This window comes from Sorex araneus, chromosome 1 (assembly GCF_027595985.1).
Source record: "Sorex araneus isolate mSorAra2 chromosome 1, mSorAra2.pri, whole genome shotgun sequence".
NCBI lineage: Eukaryota > Metazoa > Chordata > Mammalia > Eulipotyphla > Soricidae > Sorex > Sorex araneus.
This window is the reverse complement of record NC_073302.1, coordinates 419,659,733-419,684,842: the sequence shown is the minus strand read 5'-3', so window position 1 is coordinate 419,684,842 and position 25,110 is coordinate 419,659,733. Positions and strand designations below refer to the sequence as shown.

The window sequence follows — 25,110 nt, the reverse complement described above, 5'->3', positions numbered from 1 at the left end:
GTCACTCCTTGGCAGCACAAGAAGTGTGATCTTTGTCTGATCTTGGGCACTCGGGTTTTTTCCAGATTCTGGCTATTGTAAACAGTGCCGCCATGAACATATAAGCGCAGATGTCATTTCGACAATACTTTTTTGTTTTCTCAGGATATATTCCCAGAAGTGGTATTGCTGGATCAAATAGAATATAAAATAACAGAGTAGGAGACTAATACCCAAGAATAGTAGTGTATAATACCAGGAGGTTGGCTCCATAGCTTGGAAGCGGGCCTCACATGTTGGTGGAAAGTCATCCCAGATAGAGACGGGAACACCAAGTAAAATGTGATTGGCGATCCTGAGTGGGAAGGGAGATGCATGCTGAAAGTGGACTAGTGACTGAACATGATGGCCACTCAGTACCCCTATTGCAAACCACAACACCCAAAAGGAGAGAGAGAGAACAAATTGGAATGCCCTGCCACAGAGGCGGGGTGGGGTGGGGGGGATGGGATAGGGGGTGGGAGAGATACTGGATTCATTGGTGGTGGAGAATGGACACTGGTGGAGGGATGGGCTCTTGAACATTGCATGAGGGAAAAACAAGCACAGAAATGTGTGAATCTATAACTGTACCCTCATTGTGACTCACTAATTTAAAAAATAATAATTAAAAAAAAGTGTGATCTTCCCAGCTGCAACAGCAAACAATAATTTGTGCGTGAATTTATTTTTGGTAAGTTTATATACATTATTTAATGCTAAATTTGTCTTTTCCCTTCAGATTAATGAGTGGTGTTAAGAATAACGTTGGAAGAGGGATCAATGTTGCCTTGGTAAATGGTAAGAATAATTAGTTTATGTAGTAAGAACGTATGATTCAAAGAAAAATATGTTCTGATATCAAGGAATCATGGGAAAGTACCAATCATAGCACTAAAACTTTCCTCTTACCACCCCAGCCCCAACACACGCGCACAGACACACACACACACCACCACCACCACCACCACCACCACCACCACCAACAGCAACAACTGTTGGTGGAGATTAGGTTTCTTAAGTACTTATAACATGGTCTTAGAAGCATGCAGTTTGCTGTGTGTTTTATGTCAGTCCTGGACTCTGCCCAGTGTCTCACATAAGAAATATCTTTCACAGAAAAGTAGAATTTTATGAAAGAGTGGCTTTAATGGGAGAAAGTAGCATCTAGTTCGTCTTTTTCATATAGTTTATTATGGTGTGATTCTTGGAGGGTTGTAAGACACAAGGATGAAAACTATGTGGTTTTGAATAAGTCTTCAGTCAACAGGGGACTCTGTTTGCTGCTCTTTCTCTTAAGATTTTTGAGCAAGTCCAATCCAGAAATTACCCTTTAGAATTATATTTAAGACACAAAATAGTTCAAAGTTTTATGTCTCTGAAGACAGTTTCTTTTGGCTAATAAATTCACAACCATCACTTAAAATTATACTGTGTAAAGCAAAGCTTCTTAAACTTGCAAGGCTTTATTGATTTATTTGTGGGTTTTGGGCCATATCTGACTGTGCTCCTACCCCTGGCTCTGAGCTCAGGGATCTCTGCTGATGAACCTGGGGAGCTACAGAGGGTGCCAGGGATCAAACCCAGGTCAACTGCGTGCAAGGCAAATGCCCTCCAAATGTACTATCACTCCAGCCCCGAGCAAGCTTTTTTTTTTTGCCCTGAGAAATTTTTAAGCGATCTCAAGTGTGTGGATTTATAAACAGGTTTACAAATCAAACATTTACTGTAATAAATCTTAAAGAAATTTGCTTAAAAGAAAATATTTAAAAAGAACCCATATGTGGGGTCAACCCAGAGTCAGTAAACCCCTTCACAGTTTAAGGAGAATCATTGTGTGTAGAATCATTTAACTTGCACATTTGATATAAATCATTTAACTTGCATATTTGATATTTTTTCAGGAAAAACAGGCCAACTAATAGACACTAAATATTTTGACATGTGGGGAGGAGGTAAGTGTGTAAAACGTAACGATTCCGTTGCTAGTACTAACTTAATCACTTCAATCAAATGTAGCCCTTTTTGTGAAAGAATAGTGGTATTATTCTGTGTTCCTTTTATTTCCCTGCCTTCATTTTCACCAAATGTCCCGCTGTATTTAAATGATCCGTCATACTGATTATACTTTGTTTTTGGTTTTTTTTTGGGGGGGAGCTCCCAAGCAGTGCTCCAGGGGCACTTCTCATAGTATTTGTGTTGGCTAATTGGGCTGACGGTTCGGTGCTCGGGTCTGTGGGTGCAGTGTTACTGGGGCCCTCCAGTTCCAGGGATCCCCTGGAAGGCCCGCCCCAGTGGACCTTGGGGACCTCTGAATGCTACACTTAGTGATGCTGGTGAGTCCACGTGCTGAGGGTCAGCCTAGACATGCACCCCAGTTGCTTACCATCTCCTTATTATAGTTATCTACATGCATACCCATTTTGTAGTGTGATTATGAGCAATAATGTGATTCATCAAGGGATTTTACTTACAGGGGAAACATTAGCAAATGAAAACTTAGTAAAGCAGAAATAAGCTTTCAGAGTAAAAGACCCAAGTACCCAGATTAGTGATTACCCAAGGGTTGGACTGGGGGAGAAATTGGAGAAAAGGGATCGTATGCAGGAGCTGAAAAAAAATATGACCCTGAGCTCTGCAGACCCAAGCTCTGATAAGAGCTGCTCGGGGCCTGAGCATTGCTGGGTGTGGGGCCTGAGCATTGCTGGGTGTGTCCTTACAGTATAAAGGGAGGTCAGTGTATGGTGAAGGATGGAATTGGATTTTAAGTAGTGGATATAATTTAGTACATAGGTTCATTTCCATTGATAAACATCTGAAGCATAGTGTAATAAAACAAGTACCTTCAAAAGATTTTTTTAAAACCGATATAAGTTTAAAGAATAAAACCATTAAAAAATACCTATTCCTATTTTCTGCAGCAAATAATTCAAAGATTTGGGCATTTTTTACATTATCTGAATTTCTCTGTGTGTGTGGAAAGTAGGGTTGGGGCCACACACTTGTGCTAGGGCGTACTCCTGATTCTGTGCTCAGGGGTCACTCCTGTGGTGCTTGGGGCACCAGATGCTGTGTCCGGAATCGAATTGAGGTCAACTGCATGCAAGTCAAGTTCCTTACCCCATAATAACTCGACAGCACCCTCTGAAATATTTTTAAATGAGCAAGTAATTTTCCAGTTGCATTACTCTAATGATTTTGTTGTATAAAGTTTTTCGGTCCCAAAAAGTAAGTCACAACCAGAATTATTAGTAGATTCTTCTTGGAGAGAAGCAAAATAGGAATTGTTTTTTTAATTCATTGGATTTAGGTGCATAGGTTTTTTTTCTTTTTTGATCTGGAGGTTTGCGAAGAGCAGGAAGAAGGCAGTCTCTAGCTTTCGCAGAGTAGGGAGCGCCTCACAGGAAAACATCGCTGAAAGGAAAATTTTCTTCCAGTCTGAAGGAAGACAAGAAATAATCTGTTATCTTCAACACTTCAAGTAGTTTGGAAAAATGACTTGTCATGAGGCCCTTCTTGGCACCTTCCCATCCCCATCTTCCTCATATATTTCCCTCGAGGCCAGCAGCCCATAGATTTCTAAAATTCATTGAACAAAAGTTTCTTCGGTTTGCAATGAGACCAAGTATGATTTATTTTTAAAATGAGAGCAGAAGAACTTCTTACAGCTGTCAAAACTACAATCCTAAAATGCTACCTACCATCTGTTGGTCTTTTGAAAACTAATTACAATTACATAATAACACTTCGATAAAACTACTGTGGAAAATTGATCGTGGGGCCAGGAGGGCGGGTGTTTCATGGGTACGTTTCTCCAGATGAGAAATTAAGGTCCTCTTTGCTACCATCATTGCATTTAAAGGGAAATGATTTGTGAGTTGCTCTGTTACAATTTTTCTCATTTGAAAATATTTTTATTATGAAATAGAATTTAATTTGTGAGTCTCTGGGATCTTTGCTGTGGAAAGACACCAAGTAGAGGCTTGTTTTTCAGGCTCATGTTCTTGAGACACTTGCTTGTCTCTGGATTCTTCACTTATTTCCACTCTGGAGAAGCCTGTGTTCTCACTCAAACACACACTTTTCCCTCCCTTGCCCTCACATCTTTCTAAAGAAATTTCAATAAGATCCTTTTCTCTGAACAAAACACCAAGTAGATTTGAAGTGAGCCAGTGTTTAGTAGTATTAAACTTGGGGGCTGGAAGGATGTCTGATGTTGTCAAGAGTTGAAGGTCAATGATATATGGTGCCCGATCTCCTTCTCTCAGGTCGCCAGTTTGTAATAACAGAAATGATTCATTTCTAGGTCCATGTGCATTTTCTCATGGTAGGTGAAGTGAGGAATGACATATAGTTTAGTGTAAGTAGTTGTAATTATATTAGTGATACCTATATTTTTTCCCTAAATTTTTGAGCAGTATATATGCTCTTAAATCAGTGTGTGTGTGTGTGTGTGTGTGTGTACGCATTTGCATAATTTTTATACAAGGTTTTATACAAGGTTCTAAGAGTGAATTAGGTTAAAAGTCATGTAATCTCCTTTTAGAAAAATATCTATATAAATAGTTGTACATACATATAGACTGAGGTTTTCTCAAGGTCCTCTAACTTTCTTGCTTTAAAACTTAATAATATATTGTAATAAGGTTTGCTGTGTGTTATTTTACTTCTTATCTGGAATATCAGTACAAAATATGGGATGAATCATGGTCAGAAAAATTAAGTTGATGGTGTTTGATTAAGGAGCAATTTTTAATGGTTCATAGGATTTGTATTTTACTCTGCATTAAATGCAAATAATTACTCTACAGTGTTTTTTTGTATATTCTATACTTATGATATTGTGTTGGATACTTAGATTTTTTTAAAGACATTTTAAAATCTTTTCTTTTCCTTCAGATGTGGCCCCACTTATTGAATTTCTGAAGTTTATACAAGATGGAACAATAGTCTTAATGGGAACATATGATGACGGAGCAACTAAGTATGTAAAATTAAAAATGCATACCACTCTTAGAGCTACAGTTAATAGTTATAAAGTTTATTTTCCCTGAGAAAAATTTCTGAAATAGAACCAAAAAAATCCAACTTCAAGATTAACCTACCATTTTTCTTTTTTTTTATATCTCTGCATATGTACTATTCTATAAATGGTTGTGATCTTAGATTGCTAGACTCCTTTATATTGTTTTTGTGGTAACTTTAAGTTGTATTCCCTGATATTAAAAATCTTTGGTTACATTTTTCATGGCGGTCCAACCCTTCATCATATGGCCCCACCATTTAAACAGTGTTGCAGAATGTTATGCTATCAATAACATTAAGTTAAACATCCTTTTACACAAGTTATTTTTGTACATTTGATTCTGTTCTCCAGGTAAATTCCTACTAGTGGAATTGTGAGAGGAAGTATGATCTATTTTAAGTTGTTTAAATTTTCTATTTTTTTGGTTTTGGGGGCAGCACCCCAAAGTATTCGGCTTCTTGGGTCACACTGGCAATGCTCAGGAGTTACTCCTGGCTCTTCACTCAGGAATTCCTCCTGGCAGTGCTCGGGGGACCATATGGTATGCTGGGAATCGAACCCGGATCCACAGCATGCAAGGCAAATGCCCTACTTGCTGTGCTATCGCTCCAGCCCTCCCACAGTATTCAGGGGCTGCTCCTAGCTCTATACTTGGGACATGTTCCAGGGGTTGCTCTGGGGACCACGTGTGGAACTAGTCCTCTCACAGGCAGAGCTTGTGCTCAGTCATTGAAAAGTCTCTTGGACACCCACCACACCCCTGCCTGCTTTTTCTGAAGGTTAGTAGATGATGCAGTGTATGTCTTTTTCCTTAAAATCATATATATTGTAAAATTACAGAAAAGAACAGAGAAGAAAAATTGCACTTCATCTCATTACTCAAAGATAACTATTAACAGTATTTTAGTTTTCATCTCCAGATTTCTTAGTGCATATTTCTTTTCTTAAATATATAGAATGGCAGTACATCTAATCTTCCATATCTAGCAAAAATGCACTAAGTTAAAATTTTTGAATTACCTATGTTTTAGAGACATTTTTGATATCTTTTAGAGATACTTATCTTTTAGAGATATTTTTGGTATTTTTTATATCCCCGCCCAAATCTACCTCCATGGCAGGCGCTTTTCATCATTCTTTTTTCCCTCTCTCTCTTTTTCCTTTTGGGCGCTATGGTTTGCAATACAGGTACTGAAAGGTTATGTTTGTCACTTTACCAACTTAGAGCCCTCAGTTCTTGTCCAGGGTGATTTCCGACTATCTTTGGTGTAGTGGTCCCCTTCTCTATACCAGCTGCCCTCCCTCAGAGCCCCCCCACACCACTTGAGGCAAGCTTCCAACCAGGTACCCATCCTCCTAGACCTTGTTTCCACTGTCCTTGGGTGTTAGTCTCACACTATGTTTTTTTTATATTTCCCAAATGACTGCAGTCATTCTACGTCTGGCCCTCTTCCTCTGACTCTTTCACTCAGCATGATATTCTCCATGTCCTTCCATTTATACATGTATTTCATGACTTTATTTTTCCTGGTGGCCGTGTAGTATTCCACTGTGTAGATATACCGTAGTTTCCTTATCCAGTCGTCTGTTCTCAGGCACTTGGGTTGTTTCCAGATTCTGGCTATTATGAATAGTGCTGCAGTGAACATAGAAGTGCAGGTACTGGGCGCTCTCTTTTTTTTTTCTTTTTGGGTCACACCTGGCCATGCAAAGGAGTTACTCCTGGCTCTGCACTCAGGAATTGCCCCTGGCGGTGCTCAGGGGACCATATGGGATGCTGGGAATCGAACTGGGGTCACCCGCTTGCAAGGCAAACGCCCTACTCGCTGTGCTGTTGCTCCAGCCCCCAAGTACTGGGCTCTCTTATAATGACAAAGAACAGGTACCATCGTGGCCCATGTCCAACTGTGGCACATGGAAAGCTGCTGCAGTCCTCAGTGTGACTGGAAACCCTGTTGGCTTCTCCTGATGTCTTGGAGCCTTTCCTTGCACAAGACCCACTCGGTTTTCCTTTGTAAAAATAGTTTTGTTTAGAGTATGAAATGAGCTTGCCTGTTCTCTCTGGAATAAGGAGTTGGTGTGCATATTCAGGAAAGCAGGACTCGATTCTCTGTTATCCTTGTTCTGCCAAACATGACACGCCCCTCATCTATGCTGTTAATTTTGGTTGAATCATTTGGATTGGTCTCCCTCATAGCCTTTCTCAAAGTTTATTCTGATTGAACTTTTTTTTTAATTTAAAAATTCTTTTTTTTTTAAATTAGTGAATCAACGTGAAGTACAGACTTACAGATTTTCATGCTTGTGTTTCAGTCATGCAATGATCTGGTACCCATCCCTCCACCAGTGCCCATTCTCCACCACAAATGATCCCAGTATCCCTCCCACCACCCCCACCCCATCTCCCCCACCCCAGCCCACCTCTGTGGCTGGACATTCCCGTTTGCTCTCTCTCCTTTTGGGTGTTGTGGTTTGCAATAGAGGTATTGAGTGGCTGTCCTGTTTGGTCTATAGTCTACTTTCGGCACACATCTCCCAACCCAAGCGGGTCCTGTAAACACCCTTTACTTGTTGTTCCCTTCTCTATCTGAGCTGCCTTTTTACTCCCAGTGTGTGAGTCTGGCTTTCAAGCCGTGGAGCAAACCTCCTGGTCCTTATTTCTGCTATTCTTGGGTGTTAGTCTCCTGTTCTGTTACTTTATATTCCACAGATGAGTGCAGTTTTTCCGTGTCTGTCCCTCTCTTTCTGACTCATTTCACTTAACATAATACTTTCTATGTTGATCCACTTAAATGCAAATTCTATGACTTCATCTTTTCTAACATGTGTAGAAAAGTATTTTCTAATACTTTTCTAATAGTATTCCATTGTGTGGATGTACCAAAGTTTCTTTTTTTTTTTCTTTTTAGCTTTGTAGGTCACATGCAGTGATGCTCAGGGGTTACTCCTGGTTCTGCACTCAGGAATTACTCCTGGCGGTGCATGGGGGACCATATGGGATGCCGGGGAATTGAACTCGGGTCGGCCACATGCAAGTCTAACACCCTATCCGCTGTACTATTGCTCCGTCCCCCCAAAGTTTCTTTAACCAGTCATCTCAAACCCTAACTCTTGAAAGCTATAATGGGTAATTAAATTCAGTGGTGAGGTGAGGTAGCACCTTATATTTTGCCTTAAGAGAAAAAGCTCAGTGTTGATTTTTCACTAGTATGCCTTTATTTTTTTTTAACAATACCCTCTATATAAGAAAATTTGGGGTTAGTGGAGATAACTCAGAGAACTGAGCACATGTTTTACATGTAGAAAGCTGGGATTCAGTCCCGTGACACTACGTGTGTTTAATGCTATCGGTATCTTTCTTTGGGTTTTCTCTTTTCTAGACTCAGTAGCATAACTTCCTTGGAGTTGTGGGTTTTGTTTTTGAACTGAGATCGCATTCATCTACATGTGATCACAAGTGTTTTCAGAGTCTTCATTTCACCCCTCCTCAGAAGCATGTCACACCCCGACCAGAGGACTTATATGCCCCCTCCACTGCCCTTTAGAGCCCCTTTCCCGTTTGCCCTCCGCTGTTGCCTCTCCACAGAATAGCTGGGCTCTTTTGCCTTCTCTATTGCTGCGTCTCTTGCTTGTTTTATCCTCCTGGTTGATTACTGTCTCTCTTGCCCCAAGATAGAACGTCGTGTTCCATACGCCTGTGGTCTGGCCCAGTACGGGGTATCACAGCCCAGCGAGCGCGCCATGTTTTAGAGATTATGTTTCTTTGAATATTCATGCAGGCTAGTATTGCACTCGTGTTCTTTAAGCAGTCATATCCCAATTTTTTGGCTCATGGACTTGGGGTCAAGTTTAATTCTCAGCTCTTTTCATGTGATCTCCAGCTTCATTTTATTATTGTTTCTCAACCCAGCGCCAAGCCAGGCCTTTCTCCCCATTCAGAACTTGGTTTTGTTGCTCCTAAATGAAGGACTTTCTGTTCATTTATCCTTGTTAAATTCAATTCTGCTGATTTCGGCCCACTTGGCTCAGATCATGACATTCGTCCTGAGATTTTTCACGATCCAGGATTTGTACTCTCTCCAAAGTTGTTCTTAGGTCTAAATCTAAGTCATTGATAAAAATGTTTTCTAAGGGCAGTACGCCAGCATACCAAAGGCTCCTCCAAGAAATTTATTTATTAATCAAGTACGGGGACTACTTTGCAAACCATTGCCAATAGATTCTAATCGGCATACCATCCTAATATTGTTCTATTATTTTATTCATAGGGTCTGTTTTCTGAAACATCATATGCTCACTTGAAATTCATGGACTGTGCTAATTGAAGTATTCTGATCTCTACTGCCTCAAAACCTCTTCAAAAGCTGAAATTGCTGAGATAAACTTAACGAGGCTTTATTTTTCCCTCCTCCCCACTATTATTTCTTCTTCCCTTATTACTGTCTTTACTTATTTATTTTTTAAGCTCACAGACTATTTTCAGCTTGTAATCCATTCTAGAAATTTGTTAGATTGAACATTGTTTCTAAAACCGTCTTGGCTTCTTTTGAAATATGGGGCTTTGAGCTTTTAATGTCATTAATATCTCCATTTTCCATGGTGCTTCTAAGGTAACTGATACCACCTTAAAGATGACATTAACAAGTTCCTTTAGAATTTAAGTATGTGACAGGTATGGGCCTAGAGGCTTAAGTGTACTTTAAAGCACTTTATAGATGTTCCTGAACCATTATTCCCTATTTATGTTGATCAAAGGGTGCTTGCCTCCCAAGGAAAAAACAGTTGTGCTTTGATCCCTTATTATTATATCATTCTCGGCAAACAGTAGGTTCCTTTGTAGCGAAAGTTCTTTCTGTGGTCTTTAAGAGTTTTATGAGCCTCATCTGAATCTCATGCGCTGCTCTGAAGTAGCACTAAAAGTCTTGTCATCGGCACTGATTGGCGTTATATGCATGCCATCCATTTTTTTTTTTTTTAAGTTTTAGCCTATCAACAGAGTGCAAATCACAGAGCCCTGATTTGGAAACTCCTCCCCTTTTTCCTGGGATATGGAGCACTTAGGTAGTGAGCATTGTGCTCTTTCTTTGCTTGTTTTTAAAGAGGCATGTTTTCTTTTTAGTGTTTCTGTTCTCTCTCTCTCTCTCTCTCTCTCTCCCTCTCTCTCTCTCTCTCTCTCTCTCTCTCCCTCTCTCTCTCTCCCTCTCTCTCTCCCTCTCTCCCTCCCTCCCTCCCCTGCATAGCTACATAGCCACGCCTGCACACACTGTCTTCTTCACTCCTGCCCTTTTTTGTTGCTTTGGGGACCTCACTTGATTGTATGAAGGGTGTACTCCTGGCTCTGCTCTTTTTTCTTTCATTTTTCCCCCTAATTTTGTTTTATTTTAATAAAGTAGTTCACAGTAATTTACCCTACTCACCCCATATTCCAACACCAATCCCACCTCCGTAACCCCTTCCCACTGCCTTTAGTTACCGTCCCCACCCTCAAGCCTGTCCTGTGAAGTGGAGTATAAAAACTTGAGGGGCAGCTTTTGCAGCCGCACGCGCCAGGGATTCCGAGATTTTGGATAGGGTGATACAGCTTGTGGCTCTCCTGCGAGATTTATTGGTCAGTCTCTGGATCAAGACTGTTAATGAGTTTAAATGTGCCGGAGGTGGCTTGTGGGCGGGCCTGCCGGGCTCCGGGAAGACAGGGTGTGGGTGGAGGTCACCCACTCCAGACTCCACAGAGACCTGTGGGGATCACAAAAGTCGAAGACCTGGACTTTTCGGCAGGTTCACTCTCATGCGTGAGGAAATCCACTCGCCTGGCTCTACTCTTAGGGGTCACTCCTGATGGGCTTCAGGGAACCACACGAGGTGCCAGGGGTTGAATTCAGGTCAGCTGCAGGCAAGGCAAGAACCGTACCCACGGGACTACCTTTCTGGCATCCTGGCGTCTCTCATTCTTCACATTTCTGTAGAAATAGGGTGATTTTCTTTCGAAGTTTTTGCCACCTTACTGCCCAGCTGGCTCTCCCTTTTTAAAAAATTAAAATTGAGTTCAGAACATCGGTGCCCTCCATGCCTCCTGTTGGGTTTGATCATGCAGCTGTAGGTAGTCAGGGGCCACTCTCTCAGCAAAGGTGGGCGCCCGGCAGACGCCCCAGCTCCTGTTTCCTCTGTTTCCACCCCAGATTTCCTCTGTGCAGCCTTAGAATCTGTTCTAGAAAAACTTGTTCCTGTCTCTACCTACGGTCTGGTTTTTCACAGGATAATCTTTTATTTATTTTAAGCAAAAATCCTAACTGGAATCATTTATCAAATGCAAAATTTTTACAACTTGACTAAGACAATATATCAAATGTTAAATTGTATTTTAGAAACTCACGGAGGTATGGAACACAAAGTTTACCTCTAAACTCTATAAATATATTTGCTACTTGGACTTATAGAGACAGCAACATATTTAAAATGTTGAAAATCATGGCTTTGTGGCATAACTTTCAGCTTGCTTTTGAAGTCTGAAATTGCTTTTTTTTTTTTTTTTTTTTTTTTTTTTAGTTAAATAGAAGCTATCATAGAGGAAATAGGCCCTTCCTCCCCCGAACTCCTCATAGGCAAATCTGAAAACTTTAGCAGTCATTTAAAAAGTTAACTTGGACTAGAGAAATAAGATACTATAAGGCTGAAGGTGCTTGGGTTTCATATGGCTTGCCTTGGTTCAGTCCCTGGTACCACAGATGGTCTCAAGCACCACCAAAATTGCACCCTGAGCCCAGAGCGAGGAGTAACGCCCTTATCACTGCCAAATGGGGTCTCCAAATCCAGTAGACATTTAAAAATTAACTTGTTTTAAAAACTAGTTGGTTTGTGGTAGGGATGCTAAGACCATCTCCAAATTTGATTTCCCCTAAAGGCTGACTGGACTGAGCATAGTAGACAGTGCTTGTTCGGGGCTATTCCAGCTGGTCTGTTACAGTCAGCAAATACAAGTATATTGACAGAGGGGAAGTGGAGCAGAGCTGGGAGACCACCGGCCCAGGTTTCCGAGGGTGGTACAGGACACACTTCATTACTCTAGTCCCAGATTTTGACCGCACTGAAGTGCTTTCTGTTAGGGTGACTTTTTAGACACTCACTTCCTGCGACTGGTTACTGAGACTGGGCATGTGGACATCAGGTCCCAGACAGGAGGTGGGTGTGGTGCGTAAACTGCTCTGGATGTCTATACAGCTTAGGCCCGCTCAAGCCTGGCTTCAGACTTGGGAAAGATAAGAATCCTCCCAGGATGGGAGTTCCCAGGCACCGTCGCCTGAGACAGCTCGCTCACACGTTGCTTCCACAGACCTGACGGTATTCTCATGAAAGAGTAAAGGAGAGATTCAAAATGGGAAGCTGAATTTTCACATTACTTACAGATGTCAGTGCAAATTGCTTTGATTTATTTAATACAGATCAAAATGATCACTGGTAATTTTTCAAAAGTGCAGCCATAGAAGTGTTTTTTCCAGATACTTCTTAAGAAAGAATGTAGGGGCCAGCGTGCCCAGGACAAACCTGGGCTTGCTCCCTGTTGTTCCATATTGTCCCCGAGTCCCACCAGGAGTGCAGAGCCAAGAGTAAACCCTCAGCCCAGCCGCCCACCCCTCCCCCCCAAAAAAAAATCCCAGAAGGTTTTACATACTTTTTTTAAAAAAATAGGGCACACATTACAGTACTTTGGGCCTGGGGCTCTTCCTGGCGATACTCAGCTCAGGGGTGCTCAGGAGCCCCCAGGGCTACATCCACGGGGGCTAAGCACAGTACTGGCGGTGTCATGCATCACCAAGGGTTGAATTTAGGGCCTCCCCCGTGCCAGGCAGGTGCTGTCATCATTTGAGCTATCCTCTGGCCCCTTTATATACTTTCTCACAAGGGAGCAATCCTACATTTGAACAACTACTCGGTGTAAAAAACTAAAGAACGCCGAGGGGCGCGGGGTGCACTCGCGGGCTCTCCAGGCGGCTCTGTCTCACCGCCCGCGTCCGGTGCCCCAGAACCGCTGTGTGTGCCGTCGGTCGAGGGCAGGCGACGGAAGGAAGAAGGAAGAAGGCCAAACTGGTTGCTCGATCCGTTTATTTCATTCTCTCCCTCCGCTTCTCTCCCGCTCTCCTGGGTCTCTCCCCGTGGATCTGCCCCGTGGATCTGGCTCGTGGTTCTGGCTCGTGGATCTGGCCCCCCAACCCACTCTCACAGCCTAGTTAAATCTCCACAGCATCAGGGGGTTGGGGCCTACCCGTAGGTGTGGTCACCATCAATAGGGTAAGGTCCTTTTCCTTAGGGGATGCTTCTCCTAGGACTTAATTCTCTTTCAGCAGGAGGATCCACCCAAGGGTGGAGTCCCATGAACGTGTTTCTCTTCTCCTCAGCCAGCAAACATACAAGAATTCATAATATTAATTATTTTGTATGGACACAATAAGAGATGCATTAAAGCTTATAGAATTGCTCTCCTGGGGCTATCTCAATCTCAGACTACAGTGCTCAGGCCAGATCAGTCTTTCCTATCCCTGCAGGGTCCCAGTCTCATAATTACTATTGGATCATGACAGCATTTGTCTATGATCAAGCTCTTAACTTATAGTTAAGAATTAGGCACTTTGGCCAGGCCCATCTCGATGCCAGGGTAGCACATAACTCACCGCTTGCCCTGGATCCTTCCTGTCCCACGTCGGGGACCCTACTTTGGGGTGCTAGGAGCTGAGGGCAACTGAGGCTTAAGTGGAGAAAGCAGAGGCCCGGGAGGGAATAATATTTGAGGCCAATTAATTCCCAAGTTATAAAAACATAATATTGTCTTCTTGTGTCTATACAAAACAGTCATAGCTTTAAAGTAAATTATTCAAAAGGCACAAGAAGAAGAGAAAGGCAATATTAACTTATATAATATAAATTCAGTATCCTAGGAAGGTCTGACCTTGCAAATTAGCAGAGTCGGATTAAGGGAAAGCCAGAGGATTAACTCTTTTGGGGAAGAGAGCATGGAGAAGTGATTATAGCTAAACAAAGGGATGGGAGAGATTCGGGAACACCTTGATGGGTGTGACTGGGGTAAGCCTAAACTCTGGGTAAAACCGGGACAAGCTACTTGTGGCAAGGAGGGAAAGGACAAAGTAATGTCATCCTACAACTCGGTTTCTGAGCATTTTTTTTGTCTCCTAAAGCAGTCCCTTGGCGTTTGCCAGTTTAGGGTTCACCTCTTTTGAGCAACCTTAAAAGTCTGTGAAGTACCTTTTTTGTAATTTTCTGAGAGGGACATGAAAATCCAGGCTCAAGGTTCTCTGCAGGAGGTTGTCACTGCGCTGGCAGGCAAACCTCCCCGGCCCGTGCATTTCAGTGCTGATTCTTATTACAACAGCGACACCTTCCTTATAGTGCCTTGGATGCTGCTGAGAAAGCCAGAATTCAGAGTGTTTGGGTTAAGCGAGTGGGTAGAATTTCACTGCCCTCCTGGGCCCATGGCATCAGAACACGGCATAGAAATAGGAATAGAGGGTTTGAGAGGATGTCCCCCTGATACAAAATCTGCTTATCAAGGGAGCAGAGAAGAAAGAGGCTGAAGCTCATTCATGTAAGGACAGGAACAGAAAGCACGGCAGCCAGTGATCTTTGGGAAGAAAGCCGCAAGCATGTACATGGGGGCGTTGTGTGAGGGTCTCAGAACCTTCAGGAAAGCTCAGGTCCACTCTCTTTCTTCGCCACTACAATAGCCTCTGTTCATCTCCTGTTTTGTTCCATTAACAGATGCGTCCCTCTATATAGATTGGCGTCTGCATGGCTGTTTCCAAACCTTAGCTGCTTTCTTCTTTTTTGGGGGGGGTCACACCCTGTGATGCTCAGGGGTTACTCCTGGCTTTGCACTCAGGAATTACTCCTGGCAGTGCTTGGAGGACCATATGGGATGCCGGGGGGATCGAACCCCGGTTGGCAGCGTGCAAGGCAAATGCCCTACCCACCTTAGCTGCTTTCTTTATCGATTCCAGTGACTTCCTCCAGGCAGAGAAGCCAGGTTATGGGGTGCATTTCATTGCCCCTTGGGTGTGGACTGCCTTTGTTGGAAGCGTGATGATTCATGTAGTTTGTCCCTGGTTTGTGGTTTTTTTTTTTTTTTTTTTGGTTTTTGGGTCACACCTGGCAATGCACAGGGGTTAGTCCTGGCTCTGCACTCAGGAATTACTCCTGGCTGTGCTCGGGGGACGGACCATATGGAATGCTGGGAATTGAACTCGGGTCGGCCGCATGCAAGGCAAACGCCCTACCCGCTGTGCTATTGCTCCAGCCCCAGTTTGTCCCTGTTTAATGGAAGTTTTGTCACTGTGTGTTAATATAAAATGCCCTGTTTATTCCCCAGTTAGTTAGGGGAATCGGTTTGCTTAGTTTTTGTTTGACTAATACAGGCCTATCTCGGAGGTAATTGAGGTCCAGTTCCACACTACCAAAATAAAGTGAATATTGCCACAAAATAAGTTGCATGCAGGTTTTTGGTATCCCTGTGTATGATATGTATTTTATGTATTTACAGAGACATATTTACATAAATATTATACACACACGTTGTGTTTACATCATACTGCAGTCTGTTTAGTGCAATAGCGTTAAGGCTAAAAAATCAGTGTATACCCCTTAATTGCATGGCACAGAACCACAAAGTGAGCTCATGCCACACGGGGGAAATGGCTCTGATAGAGAAGTATTCATGGGTGATGGCCACAAACCTTCAATTTTGTTTTTTACAAAAAACAAATACAAGGCTGCAGCAATAGCACAGTGGTTGGACATTCACCTTTCATGCGGCCAACCCAAGTTCCCTTCTGCCACTGCAGCTAGTGATCCTTCAGCTACTCGGAAATACCAGCCATGTCTCGCCTCAGATGCTAGCAACAGCGTTCTGCTCAACTTCCCCTTTAAATGTCCCCCTCTGGGCTGACCATCACATACCTCCCCGCGTGGCTCCTAATGATTCTCTTGTTCTCTCCATCTTTTCCTCTCTGCATCTAACCTGTCGTGCTGTGCTGCTTCCCTCTGAGACAGGGGCAGACTGAGGCCCGCTCCCCTGGGACAATAACCCCCACCAAATTCCTTAATGGCATCTCTTGGTAGTTTGTCTGGGAGTCGCCTTTGCCGAGACCTTGCTTCCACGGGCAGGCGCTTCACTGCTCAGTGGTTAATCTTTGCACTTTGGTTGGCTTTTTTGGCAGTTACTGCTGAGGCGCATTTGTATCCCCATTTTAAAAGTTGTTTTCTTTTCACTTGGAGCAGTCTTCATGATTGTACTTGATTTTTGTTAAATGTAACTTCTAAGGGACCTAGGGGATATGCAAAATGATTTTTAATTTTGCTAATTTACTTAGGTGCAGGACTGAAGCAATAGAACAGCAGGTAGGGCATTTGCCTTGCATGCAAGCCGACCTGGGTTCGATTCCTCTGCCCCTCTCAGAGAGCCCGGCAAGCTATCAAGAGTATCATACCTGCAAGGCAGAGCCTGGCAAGCTACCCATGGTGTATTCGAAATGCCAAAAACAGTAACAAGTCTCACAAGGGAGACGTTATTGGTGCCCGCTTGAGCAAAATCGATGAACAGTAGGACGACAGTGCGACAGTGCTACTTAGGTTGCATAAGACCTTGGATTGGCCTGGATTGACATTTGCTAACTGCGTTTCCCCTTATTCAATGTGACTGTCAAGGAAAGTGAATGTGGTGGATTGTGGTGTAACCCAACCAAAAAGTTCTTCTCAATAGAGTAAACTTAGTTAATCACTAGGTTTTATGTATTTTATGCCTTAAAAGTTTAAATAGTCGGACTGTTACTCTGGTGGGGGGAGGGGGAAGCTCCAACCTTTAAAAAATTCACTTTTGGGGGGGTGGACAGGGTTCTTTGGGTCATACCTGTTGATGCACACTCCTGCCTCTGCACTCAGAATTTACTCCTGATGGTGCTCAGGGTGTCATATGAGATGCTGGGAATCGAACCCAGGCTGGCCTCGTGCAAGGCAAACACCCTACCCACTGTACTGTCACTCTAGCCCCAAAAGGTCACTTGCTTCAGCTGACGTTTTCTCATCAGACTGTGTGTTGAATTGAATCAGCGCCACTTAGACAAGTACACTGCTCTTTATTTACTCTGTCTCCCCATTTCAGACTCAATGATGAGGCCCGGCAACTCATTGCTGAACTGGGGAGTACGTCTATAACTAACCTCGGTTTCAGAGACAACTGGATCTTCTGCGGTGGGAAAGGCATTAAGACCAAAAGCCCTTTTGAACAGGTTAGTGTCTTAGATTGTCAGCGATTTAGAGACAAGCAAATGGTGCATACAGATTTCCAGTCAGTTGTTTTGATACTCGAGAAAACATGCAGCAAATATGTTTTAGTAAGTGTTTGGGAATCAGTTGACACTGTTTTAATTGTAATTTAAAAATTTTGAATTTTTTTTTTTAATTTTTTATTGAGTCACCATGTGGAAAGTTACAAAGTTTTCAGGTTTAAATCTCAGTTATACAATGCTCGAATACCCATCCCTTCACCAGTGCTCATATTCCACCACCAAGAATCCCAGTATAGCTCCACCCCACCCCCTCACACCCCTAACCCCCCCACGCCCCTAGCCCCCCCACCCTAAGCCCCCCCCCCCCCGCCTGTGTAACTAATAAATTTCACTTTACTTTCACTTTGATTGCATACAATATTTCAACAAAACTCACTATTATTGTTTGGAGAGTCTCTCCCCTAAAGTCAGACCTGCTGAAAAGGAAGCATTAGATAATTTGTTTTCCATTGCTGAGGATGAAGAGGTATGAGGTCGAGTGACCACACTTAGCGGCCTCTCAGTTTTGGGTTTCTGTAATTTAGTATTTTAGTAACTAAGTCCAGAGAGATATCTGCCAGAAGTTGCATCGTTGCCAACTTGTACTTCTAAAATTTTGAAATTTTAATTTCAGATCATAACAGATTCTATGTGAGATTTTTTTTTTCCCTGCATAGAAGTGCATTCTCTTAAATCCTTTATAAACTGTGATTTTAATTTTATTTGGAGATTTTAATTTCACTTTTGAAAGTAAAATAAAATGTATAAGTACTTCAGAACTGAGAAATAAGCTTTATTTGTTTCCTTTCGCTGAAGGAGTTTTGGAAGCACGGGCTGGATATAATGTGTCCTTTTAGCTATTACTTGAATTTCTCCCACTGCTCACCAGGCCCAAGGCTAGGCCCATTAATGTCCGAGCAGTCACTTAGGTGAGGCCCTGCTGACGTCACACACGGCTGGAATGGGTGTGCTGGAAGGGCGCTGTTGCAAATAAGTAGTTCATAAAGGTTTTCCGAATCACGTACTGTTAATGTGTTCCCACAGCACATAAAGAACAATAAGGACACCAACAAATATGAAGGATGGCCTGAAGTCGTTGAGATGGAAGGATGCATCCCTCAGAAGCAAGACTAATGTGAAGAAAATGGGAGGATCTGCACTTTGCTCACGGAAAAAAAAAAAACTGTGTAAATATTTTAAGAGCATGCAGCCATCTCGTTGTGTGCACGAGCATTATCTCTTTTGATATAAGGATTATTTATTGCTAACGTACATAGATATCTTTGTAAATAGGTGTTAAAGTAAGCAAATCACCAAACCACGTCTAAGCACATTTCCCCGATAGCGCAAGGTTTAGACTACAACAGTAAACGGCCTAATTCTAAAAGCATACTCAAAGTAATACTGAACAGATTGTGAAAATGGGTGGATAGGTATGCAGGTTGCTGTGAAAAATCTTTGTGGTATTATTGTGGGCTGTAGGGAGGAAATTTTGTTTTGTATGTTGCTTTTTCAATGATAGTATCTTTGAAATTAAAGAGAAAACTTGACTAGTTGTATGTGTAATGTTACGTTGCTGTCTTGACTTCCTTAATGTACCTCTTTTCTTAGTCTTTTCTTCCCCGACAAGGAAACCAAGAAATAAAATGATATGAACACAAAAGAGAAGTGAAAAGCACAATGCAATTATTTAGTTAGTGTATGCAGTAAATATGTAAGGTTGGATGGCATTCAGGATATACCATGTGGGTTTTGTGTTAGCAATATGAATGACTTGATTTTGTGTAAACTATTTTAGGTTCAAGGCTAGAAGTGAAAGTGCCAGAACTAGGGGACCAGGCCAGCCCTCTGCTACAGCCTCATCACATCACTCAGGAGAGCTGTGTCGGTAGACATCGGACTGGCATATAAAGCTGTCGTCAGTAGATGTTGTACTGGCATACTTAGATGTCAGCAGCAGTGACCAGGTCAGGCTTTATGTCACAGGTCACCGTGATTTTGATTTGAAACTAAGAAATTCTTTATTTGTCTGGCATCAGAACAGCAACAGCAGTTTTGGTTTGGGGTTTGATAATATAAAGACAGATTTAGAAAAATCTATTAATTACTGAGAGGACTGATGGCATTTAAAAAGTAAATGAATTTCTGTTTGGCTCAGAATAATTTTATACCCAATTCTACATAAAAGCATAGGAAACCTAACATTTTTTGTTAACTTCAAATGTTCCTTGAATGATGTGAGGGTTTTTTTTTGGTTTGTTTTGGCACATTAGATACCTGTTGTGTTTGATGCATCATAAACAAACTGGTTTACTAAACACTCATTTACAATAAAAGAAAACACTTAAACTTTGAATCTTAAGTTTTTAGATGACTTGCGTAAAAATCCTAAAAGCAGTGTTTCTTAATTTGTTGTAAACCAAACTGAAGCTATTCGGGTATTTCTTAAATATTAACAGACTTCGTGGTCCTATTTCTTCTCTCAGACTGAATGTGATTCATGGATAATGCCCCTTACATGTTTAAACAATTTTTGTAAGCTTCATATTTTTGGTAATTTTGTGCTAAATCGCATCATGTATATTTTGACAATTTGAATATTTCCCTTAATTCTGTGATTTCCGTTCTAGGATTTACAAAATAATTCAGTGTTTTTGACATTGCAATGTGGGAGAGAGGTATATTACCTGGAAAAATAATATACCTATTGAACTTCATCTTAATTTTGTCAAGTATTTATTGTGTTGCTTAAAATGAAAAATTTAAGTCATTCCTGTGGCTAACACACTAATATACTTAGGATATTCCTGAATATGTATAGAATTAAAGTATCGCAAGGAAGGAAATCTCTTTTCATATAAAGACTATAAAATGATAGCTTTATAAAGGTGCATAAAAGATTTCTTTTTTAAATGAACAGAAATGACTCTGTAATTGTTTCATTGCAATTTGTTTTTGTTTCAGTTCTATCGTATAGATTGTGCCAACTTTGAAAGCAATAATTTTACTATATTTTGTTTTCCGATCTTTTTAAAATCAGCATTATAAATGAAACAATGCTCATAAAATGTTAAGAATTTTCCTTATTAAAATCAGAAATCTGGTACCTTAATAGTTGTTCAAGGACTTATGAATGTATACTTTTAATTTGCAATATAGATGCTTTCCCAGAACAAGTATATTATGATGTGCCTGTTAAAACGTCAACAGAAAAATAGATAGTGTTTGGGGAATTTTAAAAATCAAAATTAAGATCTTTATATTCCTGACTTAAATTTGATTAAAGCAAAATTTATCGTTATTCTTGACATTTTTTGTATCTGTTTTGAAATGAATCAGCTAATATTATTTTATGCCAGAGGAAGCTCAATGTATGGGACTTTCTGTTTTTCATTTATTTTTATTTATTTATTTATTTTTGGTGTTTGGGGCACATCATTTAGGATCATTTAGAGTGCAAGGGATCAAACCCAGGTTGGTCACATGGCATGCAACAGCCCTACCCACTGTGCTATAGCTCCAGCCCAGGGATTTTCTATATTTAAAGTTTATGGAAACCAGCGATATAGCACAGCAGGTAGGTTGTTTGCCTTACATACAACCGACCTGGGTTCAATTTCTCCGTCTCTCTCGGAGAGCCCGGCAAGCTACCAAGAGTATCCCACCCGCACAGCAGAGCCTGGCAAGCTACCCGTGGCGTATTCGATATGCCAAAAACAGTAACAACAACTATCACAATGAAGATGTTACTGGTGCCCGCGTGAGCAAATCGATGAACAATGGGACAACAGTGCAACAGCGCTATGGAAATCAACCAGGGGGTAGAACTCAAATGGAGAGGGGAGGCGAGGCGCATGCCTGGGCAGGACTGCGCTCAGTTGCCAGCACTGCCAGCCCCCACACTGATTGTGGCCTTGGTGGGTCTCACACCACCATACCCTGAATTCTTCAGAGCCAGCACGAACGCCATACCTTCAAGCCCATAACACCAGGAGTGGCCCCAAAGCCCCTCTGAGTTCCCCTGAGAATGGTCCCTATCTAAAAACAAAATAGCATCATAGGAATTGTAATTTGGCCTCTCTTAAAAAAAGAGTTGTATTCAAATCTGCCCACAAGTCTCACTCTCTAGTGGAAGAATGAAAAGTGTTCTGTGAGTTAGAGCAGTAAGTGGAAACTCATTTTGAAGTGTTTTGAAATGCTGCTCACACCAATCTGTGAGAAGATGTGCCACCACACCTTTCTGGGTAGGCCTGGGGCAGCAGGTGGCACATGGAAATTAAGAAGTGAAGAAGAAAGGTTTAGCTTACCTTCTCTTCCTTTATTTTTATTATTGATTTTTTTTTATTATGACACCGTGATTTATAAAGTTACACGCAGTTGAGAGGCTGGAGCTATAGCACAGGGGTAGGGCATTTGCCTTGCATGCAGCCAACCCGGGTTTGATTCCCAGCATCCCATATGGTCCCCTGAGCACCGCCAGGGGTGATTCCTGAGTGCAGAGCCAGGAGTAACCCCTGTGCATTGCCAGGTATGACCCAAAAAAGAAAACAAAAAACTAAAAAGAAAAAAAAAAGTTACACGCAGTTGAATTTCAGCTACACAATGTTCCAACACCAGTCCCACAACCACTTCACTGTCCACTTTGCTCCAGCAAGATCTTACCTTTTCTGCATCATCTGTCAAGAATGATTTAACTCTTCCTTCCCAGTACGTTTTTTTCAGCCAGATACTCGGTTTGGGATTAGTGTATTCAAAAGGCTAAGTAAGCCCTGTTCCCCTCAAAGCTCCCTCCGTTTAACCAGGCCGTATTCTCTGCAGTGGCTTGTCTTCTTCCAGCAGCCTCCCCCACTTTCTTTAGGGTGTCTTGGGTCATAGCTGGAGAGAGCAAAAAGGCTGGCGGGACTCAGGCGTATCGGCAACCTCCTATGCCGCCCGAAAGGACAGCAGCACACAGAAAGCCCTTCCGGGACTCTTGGAGGACTTTCATCCATCAGAATGTTTCTCCTCTGCTGCTCCACTGCTACTCTACGGAGAAAATACTTTGAAGCCCAGGGCGCCTCTTATGGGAGTGTTCGCAGGGGGAAAGTCTGGCCCGCCTTGTGGGTGGAGACAGAGGTTTTTCTTGGGTTTGTTCCAGGGGCACTTTGGAGACAAGCTCAGCACAGGACAGTCCGTCTTTCCAGTCAGCGAGTTGACAGGTACAAGATGCTGCCATTACTGCACTCGCCGTGCAGCGGCACATAAATTTTCTCCAGTCCTGGCATGCCGCAAATACGACAAACTGGGATTTTTTTTTTTAATGGCTGGCTTTTTTATTAGAGAATCTTAATTTGTGAGTCTCCAGGTTCCTAATATTGGGTCCAGTCAACTCATTTGCTTGATATAAAGGGTTTAAACCTAGGGGACATGGTAGCACGCCAAGCCTCAAGAGCGCAGACTTGCTGACTTCGTCTCAGTTGGGAACAGGAGGACCTTGACAAAATCTGCATCCTCACCTGTAAAGCAGACGCCCCAGGCCGTGTGACGTGCTGACTGGCACACCCCACTCAGGAGGTGCCACTGCTCTTTCTTTCCTGTTGACGGTTTCCCTCAAGCTAGTAAGGTTTTAGTCCCAGAGATAAACCTAATAAATCAGCCTCTACCTTTTCAGCTCCAAACTACTCTGTGATGTAGATGTTCATGACCACACCGTCTTTCCCCAGATCTGGAGGTGACTGGGTCATGAAGGGGACACCCTTCACAAATAGGGTTAGAGCCTTTACAGGAGGGACCTCAGAGGGGTCAGGGGCCCATCTGCTCTGTGAGGGCACGACCAGACCAGGGAAGCTGCACTTCCGCCTCCAGAACTAAGAAGCAATTCCCAGTGTTTCCCAAAGTGGACGGTACGACGGGAGGTTCTGGAACGAAGCGGTGGAGGAGGAGATACCACAGCTTCCGATGCAATTGAAGCACACTTTCTGTTTGCGTCAAGAGGGCGAGTTTTCCAGGGCCATGCTGAGTGTTCTTTTTTCCTTCTGGTCTGGAAATAGAGCTGGAGACCAATCACGTTCGAGAACTTTTGGTCTATACTGTTATGATGACTCAGCCCAAATGGACTGAGACACGAAGCCAAAAGAAAAACCATTAAAATGACTGGGGTAGCCCGGTGATGGGAGACGAGGCAGCTCTTCACCAAAGGGTCTTTACTTCCAAGACAAGGACCCCTTGCTATTACAGTTCCCATACCTCACTTATGCCAGATGATAAAATCCTGATGCTATCTATTCTCATTTACATGCCTTTCAGATGCAGACTCAAACTTCCATGTCTCCAGTCAGCTAGCAATTTAAATGGAGACTATCCTGACAAGAGATGTTGGGCTGGAGTGATAGTCCAGCGGGCAGGGTGTTTGCCTTGCACACAGCTGACCCGGGTTCGATTCCCAGCATCCCATATGGTCCGCTGAGCAACACCAGAGGTAATTCCTGAGTGCAGAGCCAGGAGGAACCCCTGAGCATCGCCAGGTGAACCCAAAAAGCAAAAAAAACAAAACAAGAGATGTACCTGCGGGCCAGTACTGGCCAGTGACATTTGCTGACCAGTGGGGAAGGCTCAGAGGTGAAACTCCCAGTTCTGGGATTCTAGAACTGGAGACTTGAAACCCTGTTCCTAGTAAGCTCCCAGCCATCCACCCCGCCCCTCAGCAGGCACCCTGTCACATCCACCCATTACTGCTTGCCCTGGTACCTATGTAAGAGTTTGTAGGCAAGTTTGGAATCTCAAGAGGGAGAATACTAACTGTTTCAGTTTTTCAAATTTCTGAGATCAGCCTTTCCATCTTGGGTAAGTTCAGTCATTGAACTGTATCTATTTGACTTAGACACACATTTCCCACCAAGTATTATGCATTCCCCAAAGCCTGCCTGCCCACTGTGATGCTGCTCGGGCCATGGCTTCACTTGTATGATCAAGCAAACAAGCTCAGTGCTGGAGCCAGTCACTTTGCTACCAAAGCATCTTCTGCAGAACCTGGGGAAGAAAACGGACAGCTTGGAAAATGGACTGTCAAGTGAAACCGTTTTCTTTTCTCTTTAGGTCCATCCCTCAACGCAGTAGAGGAAATACCTACCCTTGGAAATGCTGTTTTAGGGGCTGGAGTGATAGCACAGCGGGTAGGGCGTTTGCCTTGCACACGGCCGACCCGGGTTCAAATCCCAGCATCCCATATGGTCCCCTGAGCACCGCCAGGGGTGATTCCTGAGTGCATGAGCCAGGAGTGACCCCTGTGCCTTGCCGGGTGTGACCCAAAAAGCAAAAAAAAAAAGAAAGAAATGCTGTTTTAGCTAAGTGTGCCTCCTAGAAGGACTCACCCAGAAATTGCATGCAAATTTTATATTTTCATCAATTAAAAATGTTTAAACAAACAGAAATCTTCCAAATGACTTCGAATTTTGGCTCGCCCCCCCCTCCACAAAAAAAAAGTTTTTTTGTAGACCCTGCCTTTCAGCGCCCCCCACGAGAGAAGTCCTAAAGTCCTGATGCCTTTTCAGTTGTTCCTGTGTTTGGTTTGGGGACCACACCCAGCAATACTCAGGGGTTACTCCTGGCTCTGCACTCAGGAATTACTCTTGGCAGTGCTTGGGAGATGATGTGGGATGCTGAGGATAGAACCCAGTTGGCTGTGTGCAAGGTAAGTGTTCTGCCCCCTAATGGGATTCATTGGGGAAGATTCCGAGGATATTCTCTGCAATTCTCCAGCAC

General features: G+C 42.8%; 1 protein-coding gene across 4 annotated transcripts in view; it reads left to right on the top strand.

Annotated features, from left to right (window-relative positions):
• Nucleotides 1-20,678, top strand: part of FAM3C (FAM3 metabolism regulating signaling molecule C) — a 57,073-nt gene extending 36,395 nt beyond the window's left edge. For all 4 annotated transcript variants that reach the window (XM_055146912.1, XM_055146920.1, XM_055146928.1 and 1 more), the window contains 5 exons: nucleotides 761-819; nucleotides 1,923-1,973; nucleotides 4,918-5,002; nucleotides 17,205-17,331; nucleotides 18,415-20,678. In XM_055146912.1, the coding sequence (XP_055002887.1) occupies nucleotides 761-819; nucleotides 1,923-1,973; nucleotides 4,918-5,002; nucleotides 17,205-17,331; nucleotides 18,415-18,504 (412 nt within the window). In that variant the 3' untranslated portion in view covers nucleotides 18,505-20,678. The remainder of the gene's footprint in view (nucleotides 1-760; nucleotides 820-1,922; nucleotides 1,974-4,917; nucleotides 5,003-17,204; nucleotides 17,332-18,414) is intronic.
• Nucleotides 20,679-25,110: the final 4,432 nt, after the last annotated feature.